This window comes from Oncorhynchus masou, chromosome 1, assembly GCF_036934945.1.
Source record: "Oncorhynchus masou masou isolate Uvic2021 chromosome 1, UVic_Omas_1.1, whole genome shotgun sequence".
Classification (NCBI taxonomy): Eukaryota; Metazoa; Chordata; class Actinopteri; order Salmoniformes; family Salmonidae; genus Oncorhynchus; species Oncorhynchus masou.
Window position 1 is genome coordinate 31,082,040 of NC_088212.1, and position 19,927 is coordinate 31,101,966.

General features: G+C 40.0%; 1 protein-coding gene across 1 annotated transcript; it reads right to left on the reverse strand.

Annotated features, from left to right (window-relative positions):
* Window positions 1-1,509: 1,509 nt before the first annotated feature.
* Window positions 1,510-19,286, reverse strand: LOC135551281 (uncharacterized). The gene is made up of 7 exons (XM_064982556.1): window positions 18,697-19,286; window positions 14,407-14,539; window positions 9,789-9,923; window positions 7,280-8,247; window positions 5,080-5,209; window positions 2,208-2,327; window positions 1,510-1,992 (listed from the first exon to the last, which is right to left on the reverse strand). Exons 1-7 carry the CDS (start codon window positions 19,214-19,216, stop codon window positions 1,827-1,829), a joined length of 2,172 nt encoding a protein of 723 aa, XP_064838628.1. The 5' UTR covers window positions 19,217-19,286; the 3' UTR covers window positions 1,510-1,826.
* Window positions 19,287-19,927: the final 641 nt, after the last annotated feature.

Here is a 19,927-nt window from a genome sequence, read left to right on the forward strand (position 1 = left end):
CAATTTAATCCACTTGCATTAGTCCCTTCGTTTGGTGATTGGCATTTAGGCTGTGACAACAAGGCAGCAGATAGACCTACGTTTTAGCATGGAAGTTTGGTACGGTGGCCTGATTTGTAACTATGAAATCAATTTGTCAATGAGATAGTGAACCGAAAAGTGTACGTTTGATTCTAAAGGGACAATTAATATAACAATTATTTGGTTAGTGTGTAGGGGCAGATTTATATAATTCATTCTTCAATTTCATTAACTATTTATTTATTCTGATCAATGGAACAATTTTCATTCTTAATAATGGGCTAAAATATAGTGTAATTACTGTTCTTGTCAGCAACAACACTACGGTTATTCTACTTTGTGTCCTTAACTTGAAAGCAGTCTATAGACAAGTAGACTGCAATCTATTATTTGGTTACCCAATGCCAACAACCATTATTATTATTATTATTTTTATTATTATTATTATCTCCTGTGCAGAGACTTGGTGTAGTGGTAACATGTTGCATGCAACTTTCACCTGAGAACAGGGAACAATCCCTGCTTTCAACCTTCCCACTGTTTCTAGCATTTGCCTGTCTCCCCACATTAAATTTTTGTCTAAATAAAGTGTCAAACCACCTAAACATTTTTTTTAAATATTATCATTCTTTTAAATGTATCCCCCAAAAATCTCAAAGTAACAGTGTCATCAAATTGAGTGTTCATTTAATGTTCAATATACCCTGAATACACCTGACCAGTGTCATATGCTTAAGCCATGTGAAAATATGTAGAATTGCAGGAAATTAGCTTTAAAACAGTAAAATTGTACATATAGGGGTTGTGCCAGGGGGCAAAGAAATTCACATAACAAATCTCACTCCAAGCTTTTTTCAAAAGTTGGCAGCCCTGTTTAAGCTAGTAGTGGCTAACCAGGGATGGGATAATGTCAGAGTGGCTTTGATTGGATAGTAGCAGGAGCTTTATGTTTATGACAGTTTACAATGGAACACATGGAAAAAAATGCATGTACTTTCAGAATTGATTGGCAAGTTACACATAGCTGGGCTGCGAGCAACTAGTAACTCACGATCTACCTGTTGGAGACCCCTGGCCGACAAACATTTCAACAAACATACTTACTAGTAATGCAAAGGTTGTATTAGGGTTTGTTTAATACTCATGGTTTAATTTGTTTTCTTAAAAGTATTACTGTACTTTTTCTGATTGTAGTGACAAGGTAGGTAAATGATGATCATCATGACACAATATTACAATTTCAAGCCTTTAGGTAAGAAGTGAAAATCCCACACTGTTTACTTCAGTATGATCAATTCATGACATACTAAAACTAAGAAAAATAACAAATGAGTGTGTGAATGTCAATTACCTTACTGTTAGAGGTAGAAGGGTGCCACCTCTTGAGCAATTTTAGAAATGCTATTGGCTAAGAAATACTGCACCTTAAGGGAATCTTGTAATGTGAGACAATGACGTAACAGAGACTGGTAATATTCAAGCGTTTTAATCTAGAAGTACAAAGACTCAATATAAATATATGAAATTGTTGTCAGAGATCATAGTACCCTCAGCAGGAGAATTCTGTACAACTCTAGTTGTGGATCATTATTTACAGCTGAGGTCAAAGATTTGGGGAAAAGTTGGAAGGTATAAGGAACTCCCTCTTATACCGAACAGCAGCAAATCAAGTCCTTCTGCCACATTTATCATCTTAAGGCTTAAAAATCTTTCAAAAACACAATAGAGGGTGATGTTGGACAGATGCATTGCATTCCCATTCTAGTAACTGGTACTTAAGGGTGCTGATGTTTGGGAATCATCAGTCAAGGCTTCTTGAACTCAATAATCCTCAGACATCGCTTGTAGAGGCGTATAGGAGTCCCTCTTTTTGAGTCTTTACTTGTGTCCTGAGCATTAAGTCTTCCTCTTTCCTCCATGTTTTTAAGGACTTGAATTAGGTCAGTGGCTTGGGAAAATCCAGCAGTACAGCTACAGCAAGAGAGCAAAGAAAAATATATAAATACTTGAACCGACAGGCATATGCAGTTATTGTGCATATGGATTATTGTTATTAGATTGACAGTAGGTAAGACACTGACACATTGCATGTAATGTAACAATGAACAATTAGCCTTGTGAAGAGATCCATTGAAAAAGTTGTGGCTCATTGCAAATCTATCATCCTTTGAATTTGAGCCACCAACCTTTTCCCTCCATGACAGTCTTCCACACTCGGCACGTTGAAGCAGGATAGAGATACAAAGTCCTGCAGGAGGGATTGGAGAATTGTGGTCTTCTCCAAGTGTCTGATCTGATCAGCCAGCCTGAAATGTGATGGAAAAAGATAGACAGAGGAGACCAGCGCTCCAGGGAGAGAGCCAGTGGATGAGGAGAAAAGGTTAAGAGAAAGACAAACACTATCAGAAAGGAAATATGTGAGACAGTGTGTGTGTGTGTATGCATGTAACATGTGCGTCCATCTTGCGTAGTTATCTAACCCAGCAGGCCCTAACCCTCTAACCCTTAGTTATTTAAGGCAGCTTCAAAAATACTTTAACACAGTCCATTTTAGTTACAAAGTGCTCAGGATACATTGTACCAGTGGAGGCTCCTCAGAGGAGGAAGGTGGAGGACCATCCTCCTCAGTGAATTCCATAAAAATAGAAATAGTGAAATATGAAAAAAGTTATGCTTTTTAGATAAAACTATACTAAATATTTTCATGTCACCAAATAATTGATTAAAACACACTTTTGTAATGAAGGTCTACAGTGGCCTTAACAGCACTCTGTAGGGCAGCACCATGGTGTAGCCGGAGGACAGCTAGCTTCCGTCCTCCTCTAGGTACATTGTAGGGCTGTCCCCTACAACAACAAAAATCTTGGTGACCAAAAGTCATCTGTTCTTTCGACCACTCAATTGGTTGACATTTTTTTTTAAATGTGTATTTTTCCATATATAGACCTACCCTGTGTTTTAATAAAATCAACTATATGCTTGTCTGATGCTGTTTGATGAAATAAGACACAAATGACTCAAGAGGGAGCAGAGATCAAGATCATCAGAAAAGAAAAAGCTGACCAGATCAACCTCCTCCCGCTCCTACTGGCTTTCGCAGGTTCTGCCATTACTCTCCTATTACCGGCAACTTCAGGCTACACTAGGAGTCTGCAACTATTTTCATGTGGAATACAATTTTCTCTTACAATTTCTACCGATCAGCATGTCAGTTATGGTTTTCATATGAACATTTTCATGTTATAGTTTCATTTAATTGATAAATAACGTCTTTGTATCTCAAATTCATTGGGATGTGGTTAATCAAAATTCTATCCAACTCTAAATTAAAATGATACAAACCTACATAAAGCCATAAAATAAAAACATTGCAGGCTGCAGGTAGAAAATATCCTAATAAAAATAGATCTCCTATAAATCACATAGGCCAATATTAGCCTGATTGCAAAAAACTTTAAAGCTCACACTAGCAGACTTGTAACATAAAATATTCTGGGCACCCAGAGTTTCCCACACCAGTAAGCTTGGGACAGACTCATCAGGTCGACCTATTTTATGACTGTTTCCATAACATTTTCCCCTTTCACGCGGACTGGTTATTGAAAGGGATATTTTTCAAATACTTTAAGGAACTATTGTCATTTTCAATGTGTATGTAACAACCCAACTTTGCTTGCTGTTTGAGGGGAAGATAACATTACTTTGAGAAGCTCCACAGCTCATTAGAGGTGGTGCGTTAAGCTAATCAGAAATACTATTTGATCCCCAAATCGGTACATTTATATGCCTACTTCTATACGTAATCAGTGCGCGTCCTTACTCAACATTGACAGTAGCGCTCCAAACAAAAGACAATGACTAAATTGACAAAACTTGTAAATGGAATGAAACTTGTTTCTCACAAGTGTAGCATAGGTTGTGTGCTCTGCAAACAACTTGTCCACTCTGACAATGAGAACGGTAAAAGACTGGAATAATAATATATTGAATGCATTAACAGAAATGAACATAACCAAACAAACATTGCAGATTAGAAATTATAGGAACTAACAGTAAATGTAGGCTACTACTGGTGATATGGGTCATGGGGAATTGATAGACAATAAAAATCAAGCCAAACAATTCACACAATGAAGTTATGAAACAATGATTTTGCGCATTCTGGAGAGCGAAGAACATTGTGCATTTTAGCCACTCTGATCTTCTTCTAAAACTGTGGTCAAGGTCAATTTTTGGTTTTATTAATTTATTGTCACCGTGGCCCACCGGTGTAGCTGCTAAACTGCTTGCTGACTGTACTGTTCTGCATGAATGCAGCGGCTTTACTAACACGTTAGTTATAGTAGCTATGTTGACTAGGTATGATGTTAGCTAATATGGTGACAACGATGTAGGCTGTGTGTAGCGGTTAGCGGTTATGATATGAAGGTTTGGGTTGGAAAGGTTTTTTCGCCTTGTCACAGACAGCTGATGTGTTGTGCACTGAAGTTCACAAGCGAAGGGAAAAAGTGAGAGGAGGAGAGCGCGTAGATTCAAAAAGGAATTATACAATGAGCAAAATTATCAATCTGTTTGTATGTGGCTGCTATGAAAGTGAACGGTTAGCGTGTGATCAGGTGTGTATTTATTCCGCCCATTCGGCTGAATTTTTTTTTCTTAAAACTGAAGCAAACGGAATGGGGATAAACATACCTGAATTTGTCCAATAGAAACTTTAGTTTGCAACTGTTGGACTAATGGTTACACCCTAGATCAACTAAATTCAGGTAAGAGTGTGCCAGGCAGTATTTAATGTCACTGTCTGTCACCTTGATGACTCAAATGTTTCTCTCGTCCTGTGCACCTACGTTGAAAACTTTTCATAGGTTAGGTTGTAGCAACCTCATGATAGGTATAGTTTTAAAAAATGGTATCATGTAGTAGCCTAAACCTATCGATGTTACATTGAGCTGGGTGAATGGGATATGAATGACAGTCATCCAATATGCTGTAATAGAAATAAGGCCATGCTCATAAAAATAAGCATCACTGCATTGTACTGTATGGATACTTTCTCACCTGTGGGTGCAATCACAATGGTACACAGTCTTTGATCCCATGTTGTGGAGATCATATCTCTTCTCTAAAGGGGGAATTTTGTATTTACATTCATCCAAATGCTTGAGAGTGCCACAAAGAAGCATATTATCTGTAACACAGAGAACAAACAGAACATAATGAAGCTAGCTGAGTCATGACATGCAGTAAGTTAGTGTCCTTTGTAATTATTGGGACTGAGGCATTTTTCTTCTTTTGACTACATCAAGCTTGTGACTCTACAAATGTGTTGGATGCATTTTCTGTTTGTTTTGGTTAAGTTTCAGATAAGATTTTGCCCAAGATAAATGAATGGTAAATAATGCATTGTGTCATTCTGGAGTCACTTTTATTGTAAGTAAGAATATAATATGTTTTCCAACACTTCTACATTAATGTGGGTGCTACCATGATTACAGATAATCCTAAATTAAATCGTGAACAATGAGTGAGAAAGTTAGACCCACAAATATCATACCCACCACCCTTTAAAAAAATACTACCCTCCCCCGTTATTGTACTGGTGAGAGGTTCTGCCTTGAGGGTATGATATTTGTGCGTCCGTAACTCACTCAACATTATTCATGATTCATTCAGGATTATCTTTAATCATGGTAGCATCCTAATTACTGTTGAAGTGTTTAGAAACATATACTATTCTTATTTACAATAAGTGACCCGAAAATGACATTACATTTTTCCATTAATTTCTATTGGGCACAAAACAATCTGAAACAACCAAAACAAACAGAAAATGCATCTAACACATTTCTAGAGTCACAAACTTGATGTAGTCATTGCGCACTATGAATATGGAACCAAATTCTTAACTTTTGACTACTTTAATACACAAGTGAATTTGTCCCAATACTTTTGGTCCCCTAAAATGGGGTAACTATGTATAAAAGTGCTGTAATGTCTAATTAAAGCTGACAGTCTGCACTTAACCGCTCTTGGGTAGGGGGCAGTATTTTCACTTCCGGATGTAAAGCATGCGCAAAGTAAACTGCCTGTTACTCAGGCCCAAAAGCTAGGATATAATTGGTAGATTTGGATAGAAAACACTCTAAGGTTTCTAAAATAGTTAAAACAATGTCTGTGATTATAACAGAACTGATATGGCAGGCAAAACCCAGAGGACAAACCATCCCCCCCAAAAAACAATTCAGCCTACCACTATTTTCAATGGCTGTCACTTTTATTCTAAGTTGAAGTCCTCCCAGATTGCAGTTCCTAGGGCTTCCACTAGATGTCAACAGTCTTTAGAAAGAGTTTCAGCCTGGTTTTTGGAAAAATGAGCCAGAAATTGTAGTTTTTCTAGGTGGCTCCCATTTTGGCTGTAGTGGTTCCAAGCGTGTGAATGAGAGATAATAACGATTCTCTGTCTTAAATTTGATTGTTTATTTACATATTAGGGTACCTAAGGTTCGATTATAAACGTTGTTTGACTTGTTTGGAAAAGTTTATTTGTTAACGTTTGGGATGCATTTTGATGGAGGGAAACTGGGTGGATTATTGACTGAAGTGTGCCAGCTAAACTGAGTTTTTATGGATATAAAGATGGATATAAAGAAGGACATTATCGAACAAAAGGACCATTTGTGATGTAACTGGGACATTTTGGAGTGCCAAAAGAATAAGATCATCAAAAGGTAAGGCATTTTTTATATCGCTATTTCTGACTTTCGTGTCGCACCTGCCTGGTTGAAATATGTTTTTAATGCTTTTGTATGTGGGGCGCTGTAGTCAGATAATCGCGTGGTGTGCTTTCGCCGTAAAGCCTTTTTGAAATCTGACACAGCGGATGGATTAACAAGAAGTTAAGCTTTATTTTGATGTATTACACTTGTGATGTTATGAAAGTTAAATATTTATAATTAGTTTGAATTTTGGGCTCTGCAATTTCACCAGATGTTGGCCAGGTGGGACGCAACCGTCCCACCTGCCCATAAGAAGTTAACCTCACAGTCATTGGATAATTTCTTATACAAAGTGCTGGAGTACTGAGGCAAAATAAAAAATAAATGCTTCACTGTCCCAATAATTACAGAGGGTTCTCACTGTATATCTAGAATGGCATCATCAAGCTTTTCCTAAAAAGTCAAATTAAAGCTTGGGGCAGTTGCAGGCTGGCCAGTTACCAGACTGATAGTGGGCTCATGGAGAAACACAAAACTACTACCTGTTGTCATAGATGGTGCACTCTCAGTAGGGGTTTGTATTAGAGGTGTGGTCCTTAGCTTTGAGGAGGCGGTCATCTTAGTAATTGTGTTCTTCCAAAGGGTAGATGAGGTCATCACAGTTGCAGATGTTGTTCTCTTATTTGAGGGCATTGTTCTCTGAGTTTGAGATATTCTCCTCTGGGTTGGAGATGCAGTCTGGTTTGCTGAGGATATGGTCGTTGGTGTTTTAGTTATCTGTTCCAAACAGGCTTTGCCTCGTTCCCCCCTCCAGCGGCGAGGCTGAAAGGTATCTCCTCTTGGAGGGCCACAACGGTGAAGTCTCCTAAGGACCTTTGGGAGTTTGGGACTTTTGGGTATAAGAGTTGTGGTTGTTAAAGTTGTTGTCTGTGGATGAGGTGAAGGCTTTGGTGTTGATGTTGTCCTCTGTCGTGACCGTGGTTTTTTCTTTGGTGTAGCTTGATTTTGATGTGAGATCGTTTTTTCAGTTCTTGAACCAGTCTTTTGTGTAGCAGTTTTCATTTTTACCTGTGATCTGGTTGAAATAATTTTCGAAGCAGTTCTCTGAGTTGTGGGTGTGATTTTCTGTTTTTGTGATGCACTACTCGGTATCAGGGATGCAGTTGTCTGTATTAAGGGCGTGCTGGTCTGTGTTTGACTTGTGGTTGTTTGAGTTGTGAATGTTTTCTTGCCCCTGCTGCATCCTTTCCTGTGCTTGATCTGAAAGGTGTCTCCTCTGGGAGGACCTCTTGGAACACAGTCCTGTGAGGGGGAAAATAGCTTGGGGCGGTTCCCTTTGGGGATTAACCTGGTTGGGCTAGACAAGGGTCTCACTGTAACCAGGTTTTCCCCGGTGCCTGCTGAGGTTTGGGGGTCACTGCTGCCACCATGTTTACTTGCCGTGCGGTTGATGGTGTAATCTTCGGGATTTTTGAAGACTGCATATGGGGCCACCTTGGCCACCTTGCACCTGCACAGAGCAAAAATTGACTTATTAGACAGGCCAAACATGCTAAGAGAGAATCCTTTCATAAACTCATAGGCAGTGTTGGGGTCGTTACTTAAAATAAGTAAAGTATTACGTCCATCAACAGTAACATATTACTTTACTTATCACTCCCTGGGAAAAGTAACCACTTACACTACTATATTACTTTTGTGTTACACCTCAAAATATTGTGCACCCTCACTCAATGTAAATGTTATGTTACTTAGGCCTATACACTAACACAAGTAACCTAATAATGACAGACACAAAATCTACAACATACCAAGCTACAAGCTTGTTCACCTCTCCCTGGGCTAAAGCCTGTCATCCTGAACGATTATAATCAAGCCTGGGTTGTTTGGAGGGGGTAGGCCTACATAGTCATCTTCAGCAGCAGTGATCAGGCCTTGGGGGTTTTCCGCTATGAGTTTTGTCTTGGCGTGTTGCTTTTGCAGGTGCTTCAAGAGATTGGAAGTTGTGTTTCTAGCAGTGAAGTGTTTTCTCATGCCTGGGCACAGTTTATGTTTTAAGGTTATATTCTTGTAATTTTGTCCTCACACCACATCAAAGTTTACTTTAGTTTAGTTGCACAAATAGAAAGACAGTTTGTTTTTTACTATTACAAACTGTGTGGGGGAGGGGAAAAAAAGGCCACAAGTAATGGGAGTACTTCCCCACTGAAACTCAGCGTTTTAGATGCTTCTGCCATTTTTCATTGCCCTCACTAAAGCAGTTTGTAGTAGTGCGTTCGTAAACAGGAACTTGGTGCGAGGGCGTCAGACTTAGGAAGAAAACAATACTGGGAGGGGGGGGGGGGGGTAAAAATGACACCAACAGAGAGGGAATAATAATCACAAATATTTATTTGGATCCATAACTGTAATGGGAAGGGTAACAAAAGTAACAACAACCTATCTTTGATCAGTAACTATAGTATTATTACTTAAAATTGGAACAGTATTTTATTATATTACTTGTTACTGCAAAATAACATTATTATAACGCTTTACTTTGTAACGCGTTACCCACAACGCAGGCCATAGGTCTCTCTGTATTTTTCACAATATCTCACAACATTTTTCTAACTTTGTATACATTAGCTTACTGGATGTATTATTTGTAATTTCAGAGTCACTGTATATTTCATATGGGGGGGGACATACAGTAATTACATTATCTAATACAATCTAAAAAGTTTCACTGCGTATTTTGAATACAGGGAATTACTTTTAATTTTCAATGTTTTGCTGGGATGGACCAGGGCAATGTGGTGTTGTCTGGAGGAAGAGTGAGGGGGCTGGATATCAGGCAAGTTATCACAAGCATCTCAGTTAAAACTGGAGAGTTTTTGCTGCAGTTTCAATTGCCCATCATATGATCCTTATTCAATTTTTTGATGAAACAATAGCATGTCCCATATTACTATCCTTATCACAGTATTATAGAACAAAGTCCATGTACTGTAAAGACTTGATCAGGACAATATCGCTTACACACACTACATTATTTCTGACAGTACTCACATTCCCCACCAGTTAAGCTCAGTACATTGACTCCTGGGAGTGAACTCGAAGCAGGGCATCTTGAGGAGGTTGAAGAAGCTGAAGCCCACCATATTGGAGATGGTATCATTTACATGCTGAAGGCACTGGCGAAACCTGATGACAACAGAAAGAGGGGTAGGTAATGCCAAGACCGTGGCATTAAAGGGACATTTCTAAAATGTTGAACTTCATATTCATCATATCCAGCCCCACTCCAACATATGTGAAAATGGTGTTTCTTTGTGTTGTAGTAAAAAAAAAAAAAAAAAAAGAGGAATATACGCGTTTCCAATGACAATCAATCAATTAGTAGCCAATGCATAAGCACAATTGCTTAAAATTACATGATACACACCGATGATGTCATTGGAAACATTTATCTTCATCCATCTTTTACTACAAAACATAGAAATGCGCTATTTTAACATATGTTGACGTTGGGGTGCTGCTCGAAATAATGAATGAAGTTTAACATGATAGAAACGTCCCTTTAAGTCATCAGTTTTCCTAAGCTTACCATTGCTGTTTTAAGCTCAAACAACAAATCAGGGATCTCTCAACTAAAGGAATAGTTCAAATAGTTTGGCAAACTTGGCATGTTGTCAGCCAGAGCAAATCTCACTGTGTTGTATAACACTTATTATTATTGAGTAGTTGATGTTTCCCATAATTTCTTTAATGCCAATGTGTCCAACAGAGCCACATATCGTTGTTGCTTGGTATTCACAGGGAGAAGTGACAAGTCAAAACATGACATTTTACAGGAAGATTTAAATTGCTTACGAGGAAACATGAAGTGACGTGCTATACATCGGTTTAGGGCCGGGTAGGGAATGTTGATTCATAACTAGGGCACAGGCAGGGCTCGGGTATCACTCAATTGATCAATAACATTTTGAAGCCGAGCCATGGACGTGCTCTGCTTTAGAGCTCTTCACAGGCATGGAGTTTAAGCCTGAGCCCGACCCATGTCCTCGACGTTCAGGCCTGATTGCTTCTGCCAAAATTAAAGGCCCTGCCTGAAGCGTGAAATCAGAAATAATTTCCTCTGTTAATAAATCCATTAGCTTCGGTAGGAGAGCTCTAGGGACAGAGCAGAGCAGCTAATGGATTTACTAACAAAATAAGTTATTTCTGATTTCGAGCACGGCTGGGCCCTAAATTTGGCAGAAGCAATCGGGCCTGGGTACGGTACGGTAGGGCCTGAATGTCACGGGCATGGGTATGGCTTAAAAGTCATGCCTGTGCAGGGCTCTAGTGCTTACTGTGGAATTAATCATGTGTATGACCTTGTCAGTTAAACCTAGGAGGAGAACGAGACTGCATTGTCTGTCTGGCATTCATGCATAAAGGAAATTAATCAGAGTATAAGTGTACTACACAAACATCGGTCTTGTGTTCTGTGGCAACTCAGAGCTAGGAGTTGACACCTCACTTACATCTCCAAAGTGTCTGAATAGGAGTCCTGAAAGAGACGGGCAATTATTGCTCACCCTAAAAAGGTTCTAAATAGAACCTTCTAGAGTTCTTTGGTTTGTTCCCTAAGGGGAACCCTTTTTGGTGCTAGGTAGAACCCTTTGCAGAAGGTTTTACCTTGAACATTCTATGTATGGTTCTTCATAGAACCTCCTGTAAATGGTCCTACCAAGAACCCTCTGACAGGTTCAACAAAGAATGCTTTTATCTTTGAAGGTTTTTTCCTAGAACACTATATGAATGGTTCCACCAACCTTATTAGCCTTTAAAATTGTACTTTTTATGACAATACATTACATAAATCATAAGGTATTTCTTTGAGTGCCTATTTAGTCCCAAACAGGAAACACCTGGTTTACAGGCCAAATCAAATTTTATTTGTCACATGTGCCGAATACAACAGGTGTATGTCACCTTATCGTGAAATGCTTACTTACAAGCCCTTAACCAACAATGCAGTTCAAGAAATGGAGTTAAGAATATTTATTTAAAAAATATTTTTTTAAATAAAAGTACAAATTCAAATAAAATGTATCACAATAAGATTACATAACAATAACGAGCATATATACAGGGGGTACCGGTACTGAGTCAATGTGCAGGGGTACAGGTTAGTGGAGGTAATTTGTACTTGATGGTAAGGGTAAAGTGACTATGCATAGATAATAATAAACAGTGAGTAGCAGCAGGGGGGGGAGCAGAGAGAACAGTCTATGACTTGGATGACTGGAGTCTTTGACACCGCCTAGTTTATAGGTCCTGGATGGCAGGAAGCTTGGCCCCAGTGATGTACTGGGCCGCACACACTACTCTCTGTAATGCCTTGCAGTTGGATGCCAAGCAGTTGCCATACCAGGCGGTGATGCAATTGGTCAGGATGCTCTCCATGGTGCAGCTGTATAACTTGAGGATCTGGGGACCCATGCCAAATCTTTTCAGTCTCCTGAGGGGGTCTTGGTGTGTTTGGACCGTGATAGTTTGTTGGTGATGTGGACACCAAGGAACTTGACGCTCTCGACCCGCTCCACGACAGCCCCGTCGATGTTAATGGGGGGCCTATTCGTCTCTCCTTTTCCTGTAGTCCACGATCATCTCCTTTGTCTTGCTCGCATTGAGGGAGAGGCTGTTATCCTGGCACCACACTACCAGGTCTCTGACCTCCTCCCTATAGGTTGTCTCATCGTTGTCGGTGATCAGGCCTAGCACTTTTGTGTCGTCAGCAAACATAATGATGGTGTTGGAGTCGTACTTGGCCACGCAGTCGTGGTTGAACAGGGAGTACAGGAGTGGATTAAGCATGCACCCCGGAGGGGCTCCGGTGTTGAGGTTTAGCATAGTAGTTGTGTTGTTGCCTACCTTTACCACCTGGTGGCTGCCCATTAGGAAGTCCAGGATCCAGTTGCAGAAGAAGGTGTTTAGTCCCATGGTCCTTAGCTTAGTGATGAACTTGGTGGGCACTATGGTGTTGAACGCTGAGCTGTAGTCAATGAACAGCATTCTCACATAGGCGTTCCTTTTGTCTCAGAGGGAAAGGGCAGTGTGGAGTGTGATTGAGATTGCGTCATCTGTGGATCTGTTGGGGCGGTATGTGAATTGGAGTGGGTCTTGAGTTTCCGGGATGAAGGTGTTGATTTGAGCCTTGACCAACCTTTCAAAGCACTTCATGACTACCGACGTGAGTGCTACGGGGCGGTAGTCATTTAGGCAGGTTACCTTGACATTCTTGGGCACAGGGACCATGGTGGTCTACTTGAAACATGTAGGTATTACAGACTCTGTCAGGGAGAGGTTGACAATGTCAGTGACGACACTTGCCAGTTGGTCCATGCATGCTCTCTCCTTTTCACCGATAATGCATCTGGCCCCGCGGCCTTGTGAATGTTGACCTGTTTTAAAAGGTCTTGCTCACATCGGCTACAGAAAGCGGGATCACACAGTCCTCCGGGAACAGCTGGTGCTCTCGTGCATGCTTCAGTGTTGCTTGCCTCGAAGCAACCATAAAAAGGCATTTAGCTCGTCTGGTAGGCTCGCGTCACTGGGCAGCTCGTGGCTGGGTTTCCCTTTGTAGTCCGTAATAGTTTGCAAGCCCTGCCACATCCGACGAGTGTCAGAGCCGGTGTAGTATGATTCAATCTTAGTCATGTATTGACACTTTGCCTGTTTGATGGTTCATCTGAGGGCATAGCAGGATTTCTTATAAGCATCTGGATTCGTGTTTGGCTCCTTGAAAGCAGCAGCTCTAGCTTTTAGCTCAGTGCGGATGTTGCATGTAATCCATGGCTTCTGGTTGGGATATGTTCGTACAGTCACTGTGGGGACTACGTCTTTTTTTATGGGGGAGTGCGACTTTCTTTTCATTCACCTTATTTTATTGGTGCATGCATTGTGGTAATCCAAATTGGGGTGCCATTTAACAATGCACTATGCAGAAATCACACCGCCATTTCCTTGTTGCAAAAAACAACTTGATTTATGTGACAAAACAAGCAAGCAAAGTGTAGAGAATCATTGTTCCAGCTAAACTGTGTTCCATCTAAACTACTGTGAAATATATTTTCCATAACCCAAAATAATGTATTGTCAGCTGTTTGAAGCAGGTGTACAAAACCGTAAGTAATAGATACAAAAGAACTTCAGAACAGGAAGCATAGAAATAGCCCACATAGAACAAATATAGAGCTTCTTAGACTTGCTTTCAATTAGAATGAGAGATCGAGAACTCACATTTCGATTTGAATTTGATTGGGTTGCCCAAAAAGTTACATATTGCAGCTTTAAGTCCATAGCATATTTACAGTTTTACTGAGTGGGGAAAAAAACATAGATCTTTATCCTGACTCTCAAGTTAGACTACAATTTGTACTCTAAAGCACTGAATCAAATGATCTGATATAGTACAATGGCACACTCTCCCCGACATTCCAGAAAATAAAATCAGTTAGCAGATGAGCCATGCACCATACCCCTGAAAAATAAAGGTCAGCATAATGAAAAGTCTGTCTTTATTGAACATTATTGAGTTATAGCTCTAAGGTGTTCCCCTTCAGGGGACTGGAATGTATGTCTGTGTCATGCCTGGAATGTGATGGATGCTGCCCAGGGGCTACACATTGAGGCTCACCTTTTGTCACAGTCACAGTGTGAGATGGTGAAGAAGTTGGGATTGAAAACACCATAGTTCACTGTGAAGGAGGGGATAGTGTTACTGCAGTGGTCATGCTCACGGCAGCACCCGTCTGCTCGCTCAAACATTCCTACAACAAGAAACAAACAGTGGAGAGACTAAATAAGTCTCTCAGATCATTAAATACACATTTCTTGTGTAATGACACATTGCTACTAGAGGTCGACCGATTATGATTTTTCAACGCCGATACCGATTATTGGAGGTACAAAAAAAAGCCGATACTGATTATCCGGCCGATATACAGTGGGGCAAAAAAGTATTTAGTCAGTCACCAATTGTGCAAGTTCTCCCACTTAAAAAGAAGAGTGAGGCCTGTAATTTTCATCATAGGTACACTTCAACTATGACAGACAAAATGAGAAGAACAAAAAATCCAGAAAATCACATTGTAGGATTTTTAATGAATTTATTTGCAAATTATGGTGGAAAATAAGTATTTGGTCACCTACAAACAAGCAAGATTTCTTGCTCTCACAGACCTGTAACTTCTTCTTTAAGAGGCTCCTCTGTCCTCCACACGTTACCTGTATTAATGGCACCTGTTTGAACTTGTTATCAGTATAAAAGACACCTGTCCACAACCTCAAACAGTCACACTCCAAACTCCACTATGGCCAAGACCAAAGAGCTGTCAAAGGACACCAGAAACAAAATTGTAGACCTGCACCAGGCTGGGAAAACTGTATCTGCAATAAGCAGCTTGGTTTGAAGAAATCAAATGTGGGAGCAATTATTAGGAAATGGAAGACATACAATTTTTTTTTTACCTTTATTTTACTAGGCAAGTCAGTTAAGACCAAATTCTTATTTTCAATGATGGCCTAGGAACAGTGGGTTAACTGCCTGTTCAGGGGCAGAACGACAGATTTGTACCTTGTCAGCTCGGGGATTCGAACTTGCAACCTTTCGGTTACTAGTCCAACGCTCTAACCACTAGGCTACCCTGCCGACCACTGATGATCTCCCTCGATCTGGGACTCCACGCAAGATCTCACCCCGTGGGGTTAAAATGATCACAAGAACGGTGAGCAAAAATCCCAGAACCACACGGGGGGACCTAGTGAATGACCTGCAGAGAGCTGGGACCAAAGTAACAAAGCCTACCATCAGTAACACACTACGCCGCCAGGGACTCAAATCCTGCAGTGGCAGACGTGTCTCCCTGCTTAAGCCAGTACATGTCCAGGCCCGTCTGAAGATTGCTACAGATTGGGAGAATGTCATATGGTCAGATGAAACCAAAATATAACATTTTGGTAAAAACTCAACTCGTCGTGTTTGGAGGACAAAGAATGCTGAGTTGCATCCAAAGAACACCATACCTACTGTGAAGCATGGGGGTGGAAACATCATGCTTCGGGGCTGTTTTTCTGCAAAGGGACCAGGACGACTGATCCGTGTAAAGGAAAGAATGAATGGGGCCATGTATCGTGAGATTTTGAGTGAAAACCTCCTTCCATCAGCAAGGGCATTGAAGATGAAACGTGGCTGGGTCTTTCAGCATGACAATGATCCCAAATACACTGCCCGAGCAACGAAGGAGTGGCTTCGTAAGAAGCATTTCAAAGTCCTGGAGTGGCCTAGCCAGTCTCCAGATCTCAACCCCATAGAAAATCTTTGGAGGGAGTTGAAAGTCCGTGTTGCCCAGCAACAGCCCCAAAACATCACTGCTCTAGAGGAGATCTGCATGGAGGAATGGGCCAAAATACCAGCAACAGTGTGTGAAAATCTTGAAGACTTACAGAAAATGTTTGACCTCTGGCATTGCCAACAAAGGGTACATAACAAAGTATTGAGATAAACTTTTGTTATTGACCAAATACTTATTCTCCAACATAATTTGTAACTACATTCATTAAAAATCTTACAATGTGATTTTCTGGAATTGTTTTTCTCATTTTGTCTGTCATATTTGAAGTGTACCTATGATGAAAATTACAGGCCTTTCATCTTTTTAAGTTGGAGAACTTGCACAATTGTTGGCTGACTAAATACTTTTTTGCCCCACTGTACATATATGTTTGTATATGTAATAATAACAATTACAACAATACTGAATGAACAATAAACACTTATTGTAACTTAATATCATACATCAAATCTATTTAGTCTCAAATAAATAATGAAACATGTTAAATTTGGTTTAAATAATGCAAAAAACACAGTGTTGGAGAAGGAAGTAAAAGCGCAATATGTGCCATGTAAAAAAAGCTAACGTTTAAGTTCTTTGCTCAGAACATGAGAACATATGAAAGCTGGTGGTTCAGTACTCCCAGTTAAGAAGTTTTAGCTTGTAGTTATTATAGGAATTATGACGCGTCGACTATTTTTCTCTATACCATTTGTATTTCGTATACCTTTGACTATTGGACGTTCTAATAGGCACTTAGTATTGCCAGTCTAATCTCAGGAGTTGATAGGCTTGAAGTCATAAACAGTGCTGTGAAGCAAGCATTGCTAAAAAGAGCTGCTGGCAAACGCCGTAAAGTTTGAATGAATGCTTAAGAGCCTGCTGCCGCCTACCACCGCTTAGTCAGACTGCTCTATCAAATCATAGACTTAATTATAATATAAATAACACAGAAATATGAGCCGTTGCTCATTAATATGGTCAAATCCGGAAACTATAATTTCGAAAACAAAAAGTTTATTCTTTCAGTGAAATACGGAACCGTTCCGTATTTTATCAAACGGGCAGCAACCCTAAGTCTAAATATTGTTGTTACATTGCAGAACCTTCAAATGTTATGTCATAAATATGTAAAATTCTGGCAAATTAGTTTGCAACGAGCCAGGCAGCCCAAAATATTTCATACACCCTGACTCTGCTTGCACTGAACACAAGATACGTGACACAATTTCCCTTGTTAATATTGCCTGCTAACATTAATTTCTTTTAACTAAATATGCAGGTTTAAAAAAATATACTTCTGTGTATTTATTTTAAGAAAGGCATTGATGTTTATGGTTAGGTACATTTGTGCAACGATTGTGCTTTTTTTCACGAATGCGCTTTTGTTAAATCCTCCCCCGTTTGGCAAAGTAGACTGTGATTCGATAAAAGTCACCGCATTGATTATATGCAACGCAGGACCAGCTAGTTAACCTAGTAATATCATCAACAATGTGTAGTTAACTAGTGATTATTTTTTATAAGATAAGTTTAATGCTAGCTAGCAACTTACCTTGGCTCCTTGCTGCACTTACGTAACAGGTGGTCAGCCTGCCACACAGATTCCTCGTGGAATGCAATGTAATTGGCGTCCAAAAATGACAATTACCGATTGTTATGAAAACTTGAAATCGTCCCTAATGAAGCGTCCTTGTCAATTCATCGGTCGACCTCTAATGACTACAGTGGGTGGTCAGTAGTAGCACCAAGCACTAATGTTATAGATCAATAAGTAAGATGTGATATAGTACTTGCTGGAAAAGAAGTAGGCCTACAGTACACACATGGCAACTCCAAGGAGTTCTCCTTATCAAATAGGCTACAGACAAATAGGGATAAGGAATGATAAAGTGAAGAGTGCATACATGCAAACTATACATGAATGAGAGAAAAATAAAGATTAAGGTTAAAGAAAGATATGGAATTGAGAATTAAGTTACAGGTAAAGCACTCAAATTTCATTCAAGTCTGGGCAACTTCAACTCATACATCTTTAAGGTTGTGCCCTGTGCCCAATTTGAGGCTAAATAAAAAAAAATGTTATTAACTTTGTCCTCTGTGTGTGACTGTCCCATATGTTGTCCAGAAACAGCTATCCTTGTGGCTCTTGTTTTCGCTATACATTACATTATGAAGCAGCCCAAATATGGTTTTAAGAACAGAAGGCTTTCCCAACTTTGAAAAACTTTGATACAACATGACAAGGTATTGTAATGAAACAGCAGGGCGTAGGTCTCGAACCCTCGACCTTCAAGCCCGAGGTCCGGCGCGCTGTCGACTGTGCCGCAAAAGCATGCTCGTGCGTCAGGGTCGATTTCCGCGCTTATAAACCCAGGGTCGTTACAGTATATACTATTATGTATATACATAGAGTATAATATTCACTCTTTTCACTAATAAAAAGTGTTGAGGGTGTGAATTACAGAATTACAAATGTATAGATACATTTATACTGTAAATAGCCTACTGTATTTTGAGTCTATTGGATACATCTATCTGAAAAACATCTCTGGTGATCAGCATGTGTGAAGTGTAAATATTATTCTACTCACCTAACTGCTTGTAGTCAATCGCTTTGCTTCCAGTGCCACACCAAAGTGTCCCAGGAAATACCCACGCGCGTTTCCTACGGGATTTTGCACCCGAAATATGTTGTTGCTCCAATGGGTAATTTTTCGTCTGTTTGATAAATCCATCGACAGGACTCAGTGGGCACAGGTTGTCTGGACTCAACAACGCCCTGATATTGAAGAGGGATACTTCTACGAGGCTCTCCGGGCGCGTTTGGCGGCAACGAAACAGGTAACTGGCAGTGGCTACAGGGTCGTTGTTAATTGAGCATTTTACAAGCTGCTTCTCTGACCATTCGCTCACATATAACATCAATGTATGAGTCCCGACCATATTTCGGAGGAAGCTTAGGCGCGTGTGTCCTAGTCCAGTGAAACTCGTCCTGTGGCAGAAGTTGGCGTTTTGCGCGTCGGTCCCTGCTGACATCTTCACATCATGTGCACTTAGCAAACTGAGCAATGACACGCACAGAACAAATTGCAGTAAACGTTTGTTTATCATATCAAAAATAGACTAAATGATATTAATACATAAATTAAAAAAGTAACAGCCGTCTCAATAGAGCTCTCCAGTTTGTAGTCCTAAAAACCGGAAATTAGTTGCCTCAAATTCGTTCAAGTCCGCCGCAGTGGACGCGTCATAATACCCATAAAAACACCGACATGGTTCCAATGTTTTTTCAGACATTCATTTTTCACACCGTGAATTGTCTAAACACTTCGAATTAAGTGTGTGTTTGGTGTAGGCTTATCTTGGCATGACGTTTTGTCAACCGTGTAATTCTCTCTCAGACAAGGTGAGATTTATCAATACATTCGTCTCAATTTACTCAAAAAAAATTGAAACGCTAATTAGCAACAAAGACGTTCGCAAGACTCTTAATTCCTGCAAGAAGCTCCTGCACACAATATCTAGCCTACACTGTCAGCTACCGACCAGCGCGATCAGAGACCTGTGCCTAATCCATGATGAAATCATCAGCTGTATTGAAATTAATTGAATAAAATTTTGAACTTCTAAGGTCTGCTTTCAATGGCTTAGCTTGCCACTGACTACACTTCAGCTAGCTACTTAGCAGAGCAGCAGATCAAAACATTATTTTGTATGTTTGTATGTATGTTTGTACAAGTGGTGGAAAAAGAACCCAATTGTCATACTCGAGTAAAACTAAAGATGTTGGTATCTAAAAACATAGGGATCTGGACTGTGAGA

Coding starts and splice junctions, on each gene's coding strand:
- LOC135551281 (XM_064982556.1), bottom strand. CDS start 19,216: ATGATAAACAAACGTTTACTGCAATTTGTTCTGTGCGTGTCATTGCTC. Junction 5,210..7,279: donor TGCACCATCTATGACAACAG/GTAGTAGTTTTG, acceptor TCTGTGTTACAG/ATAATATGCTTCTTTGTGGC. Junction 1,993..2,207: donor GACTGTCATGGAGGGAAAAG/GTTGGTGGCTCA, acceptor CTCTTGCTGTAG/CTGTACTGCTGGATTTTCCC.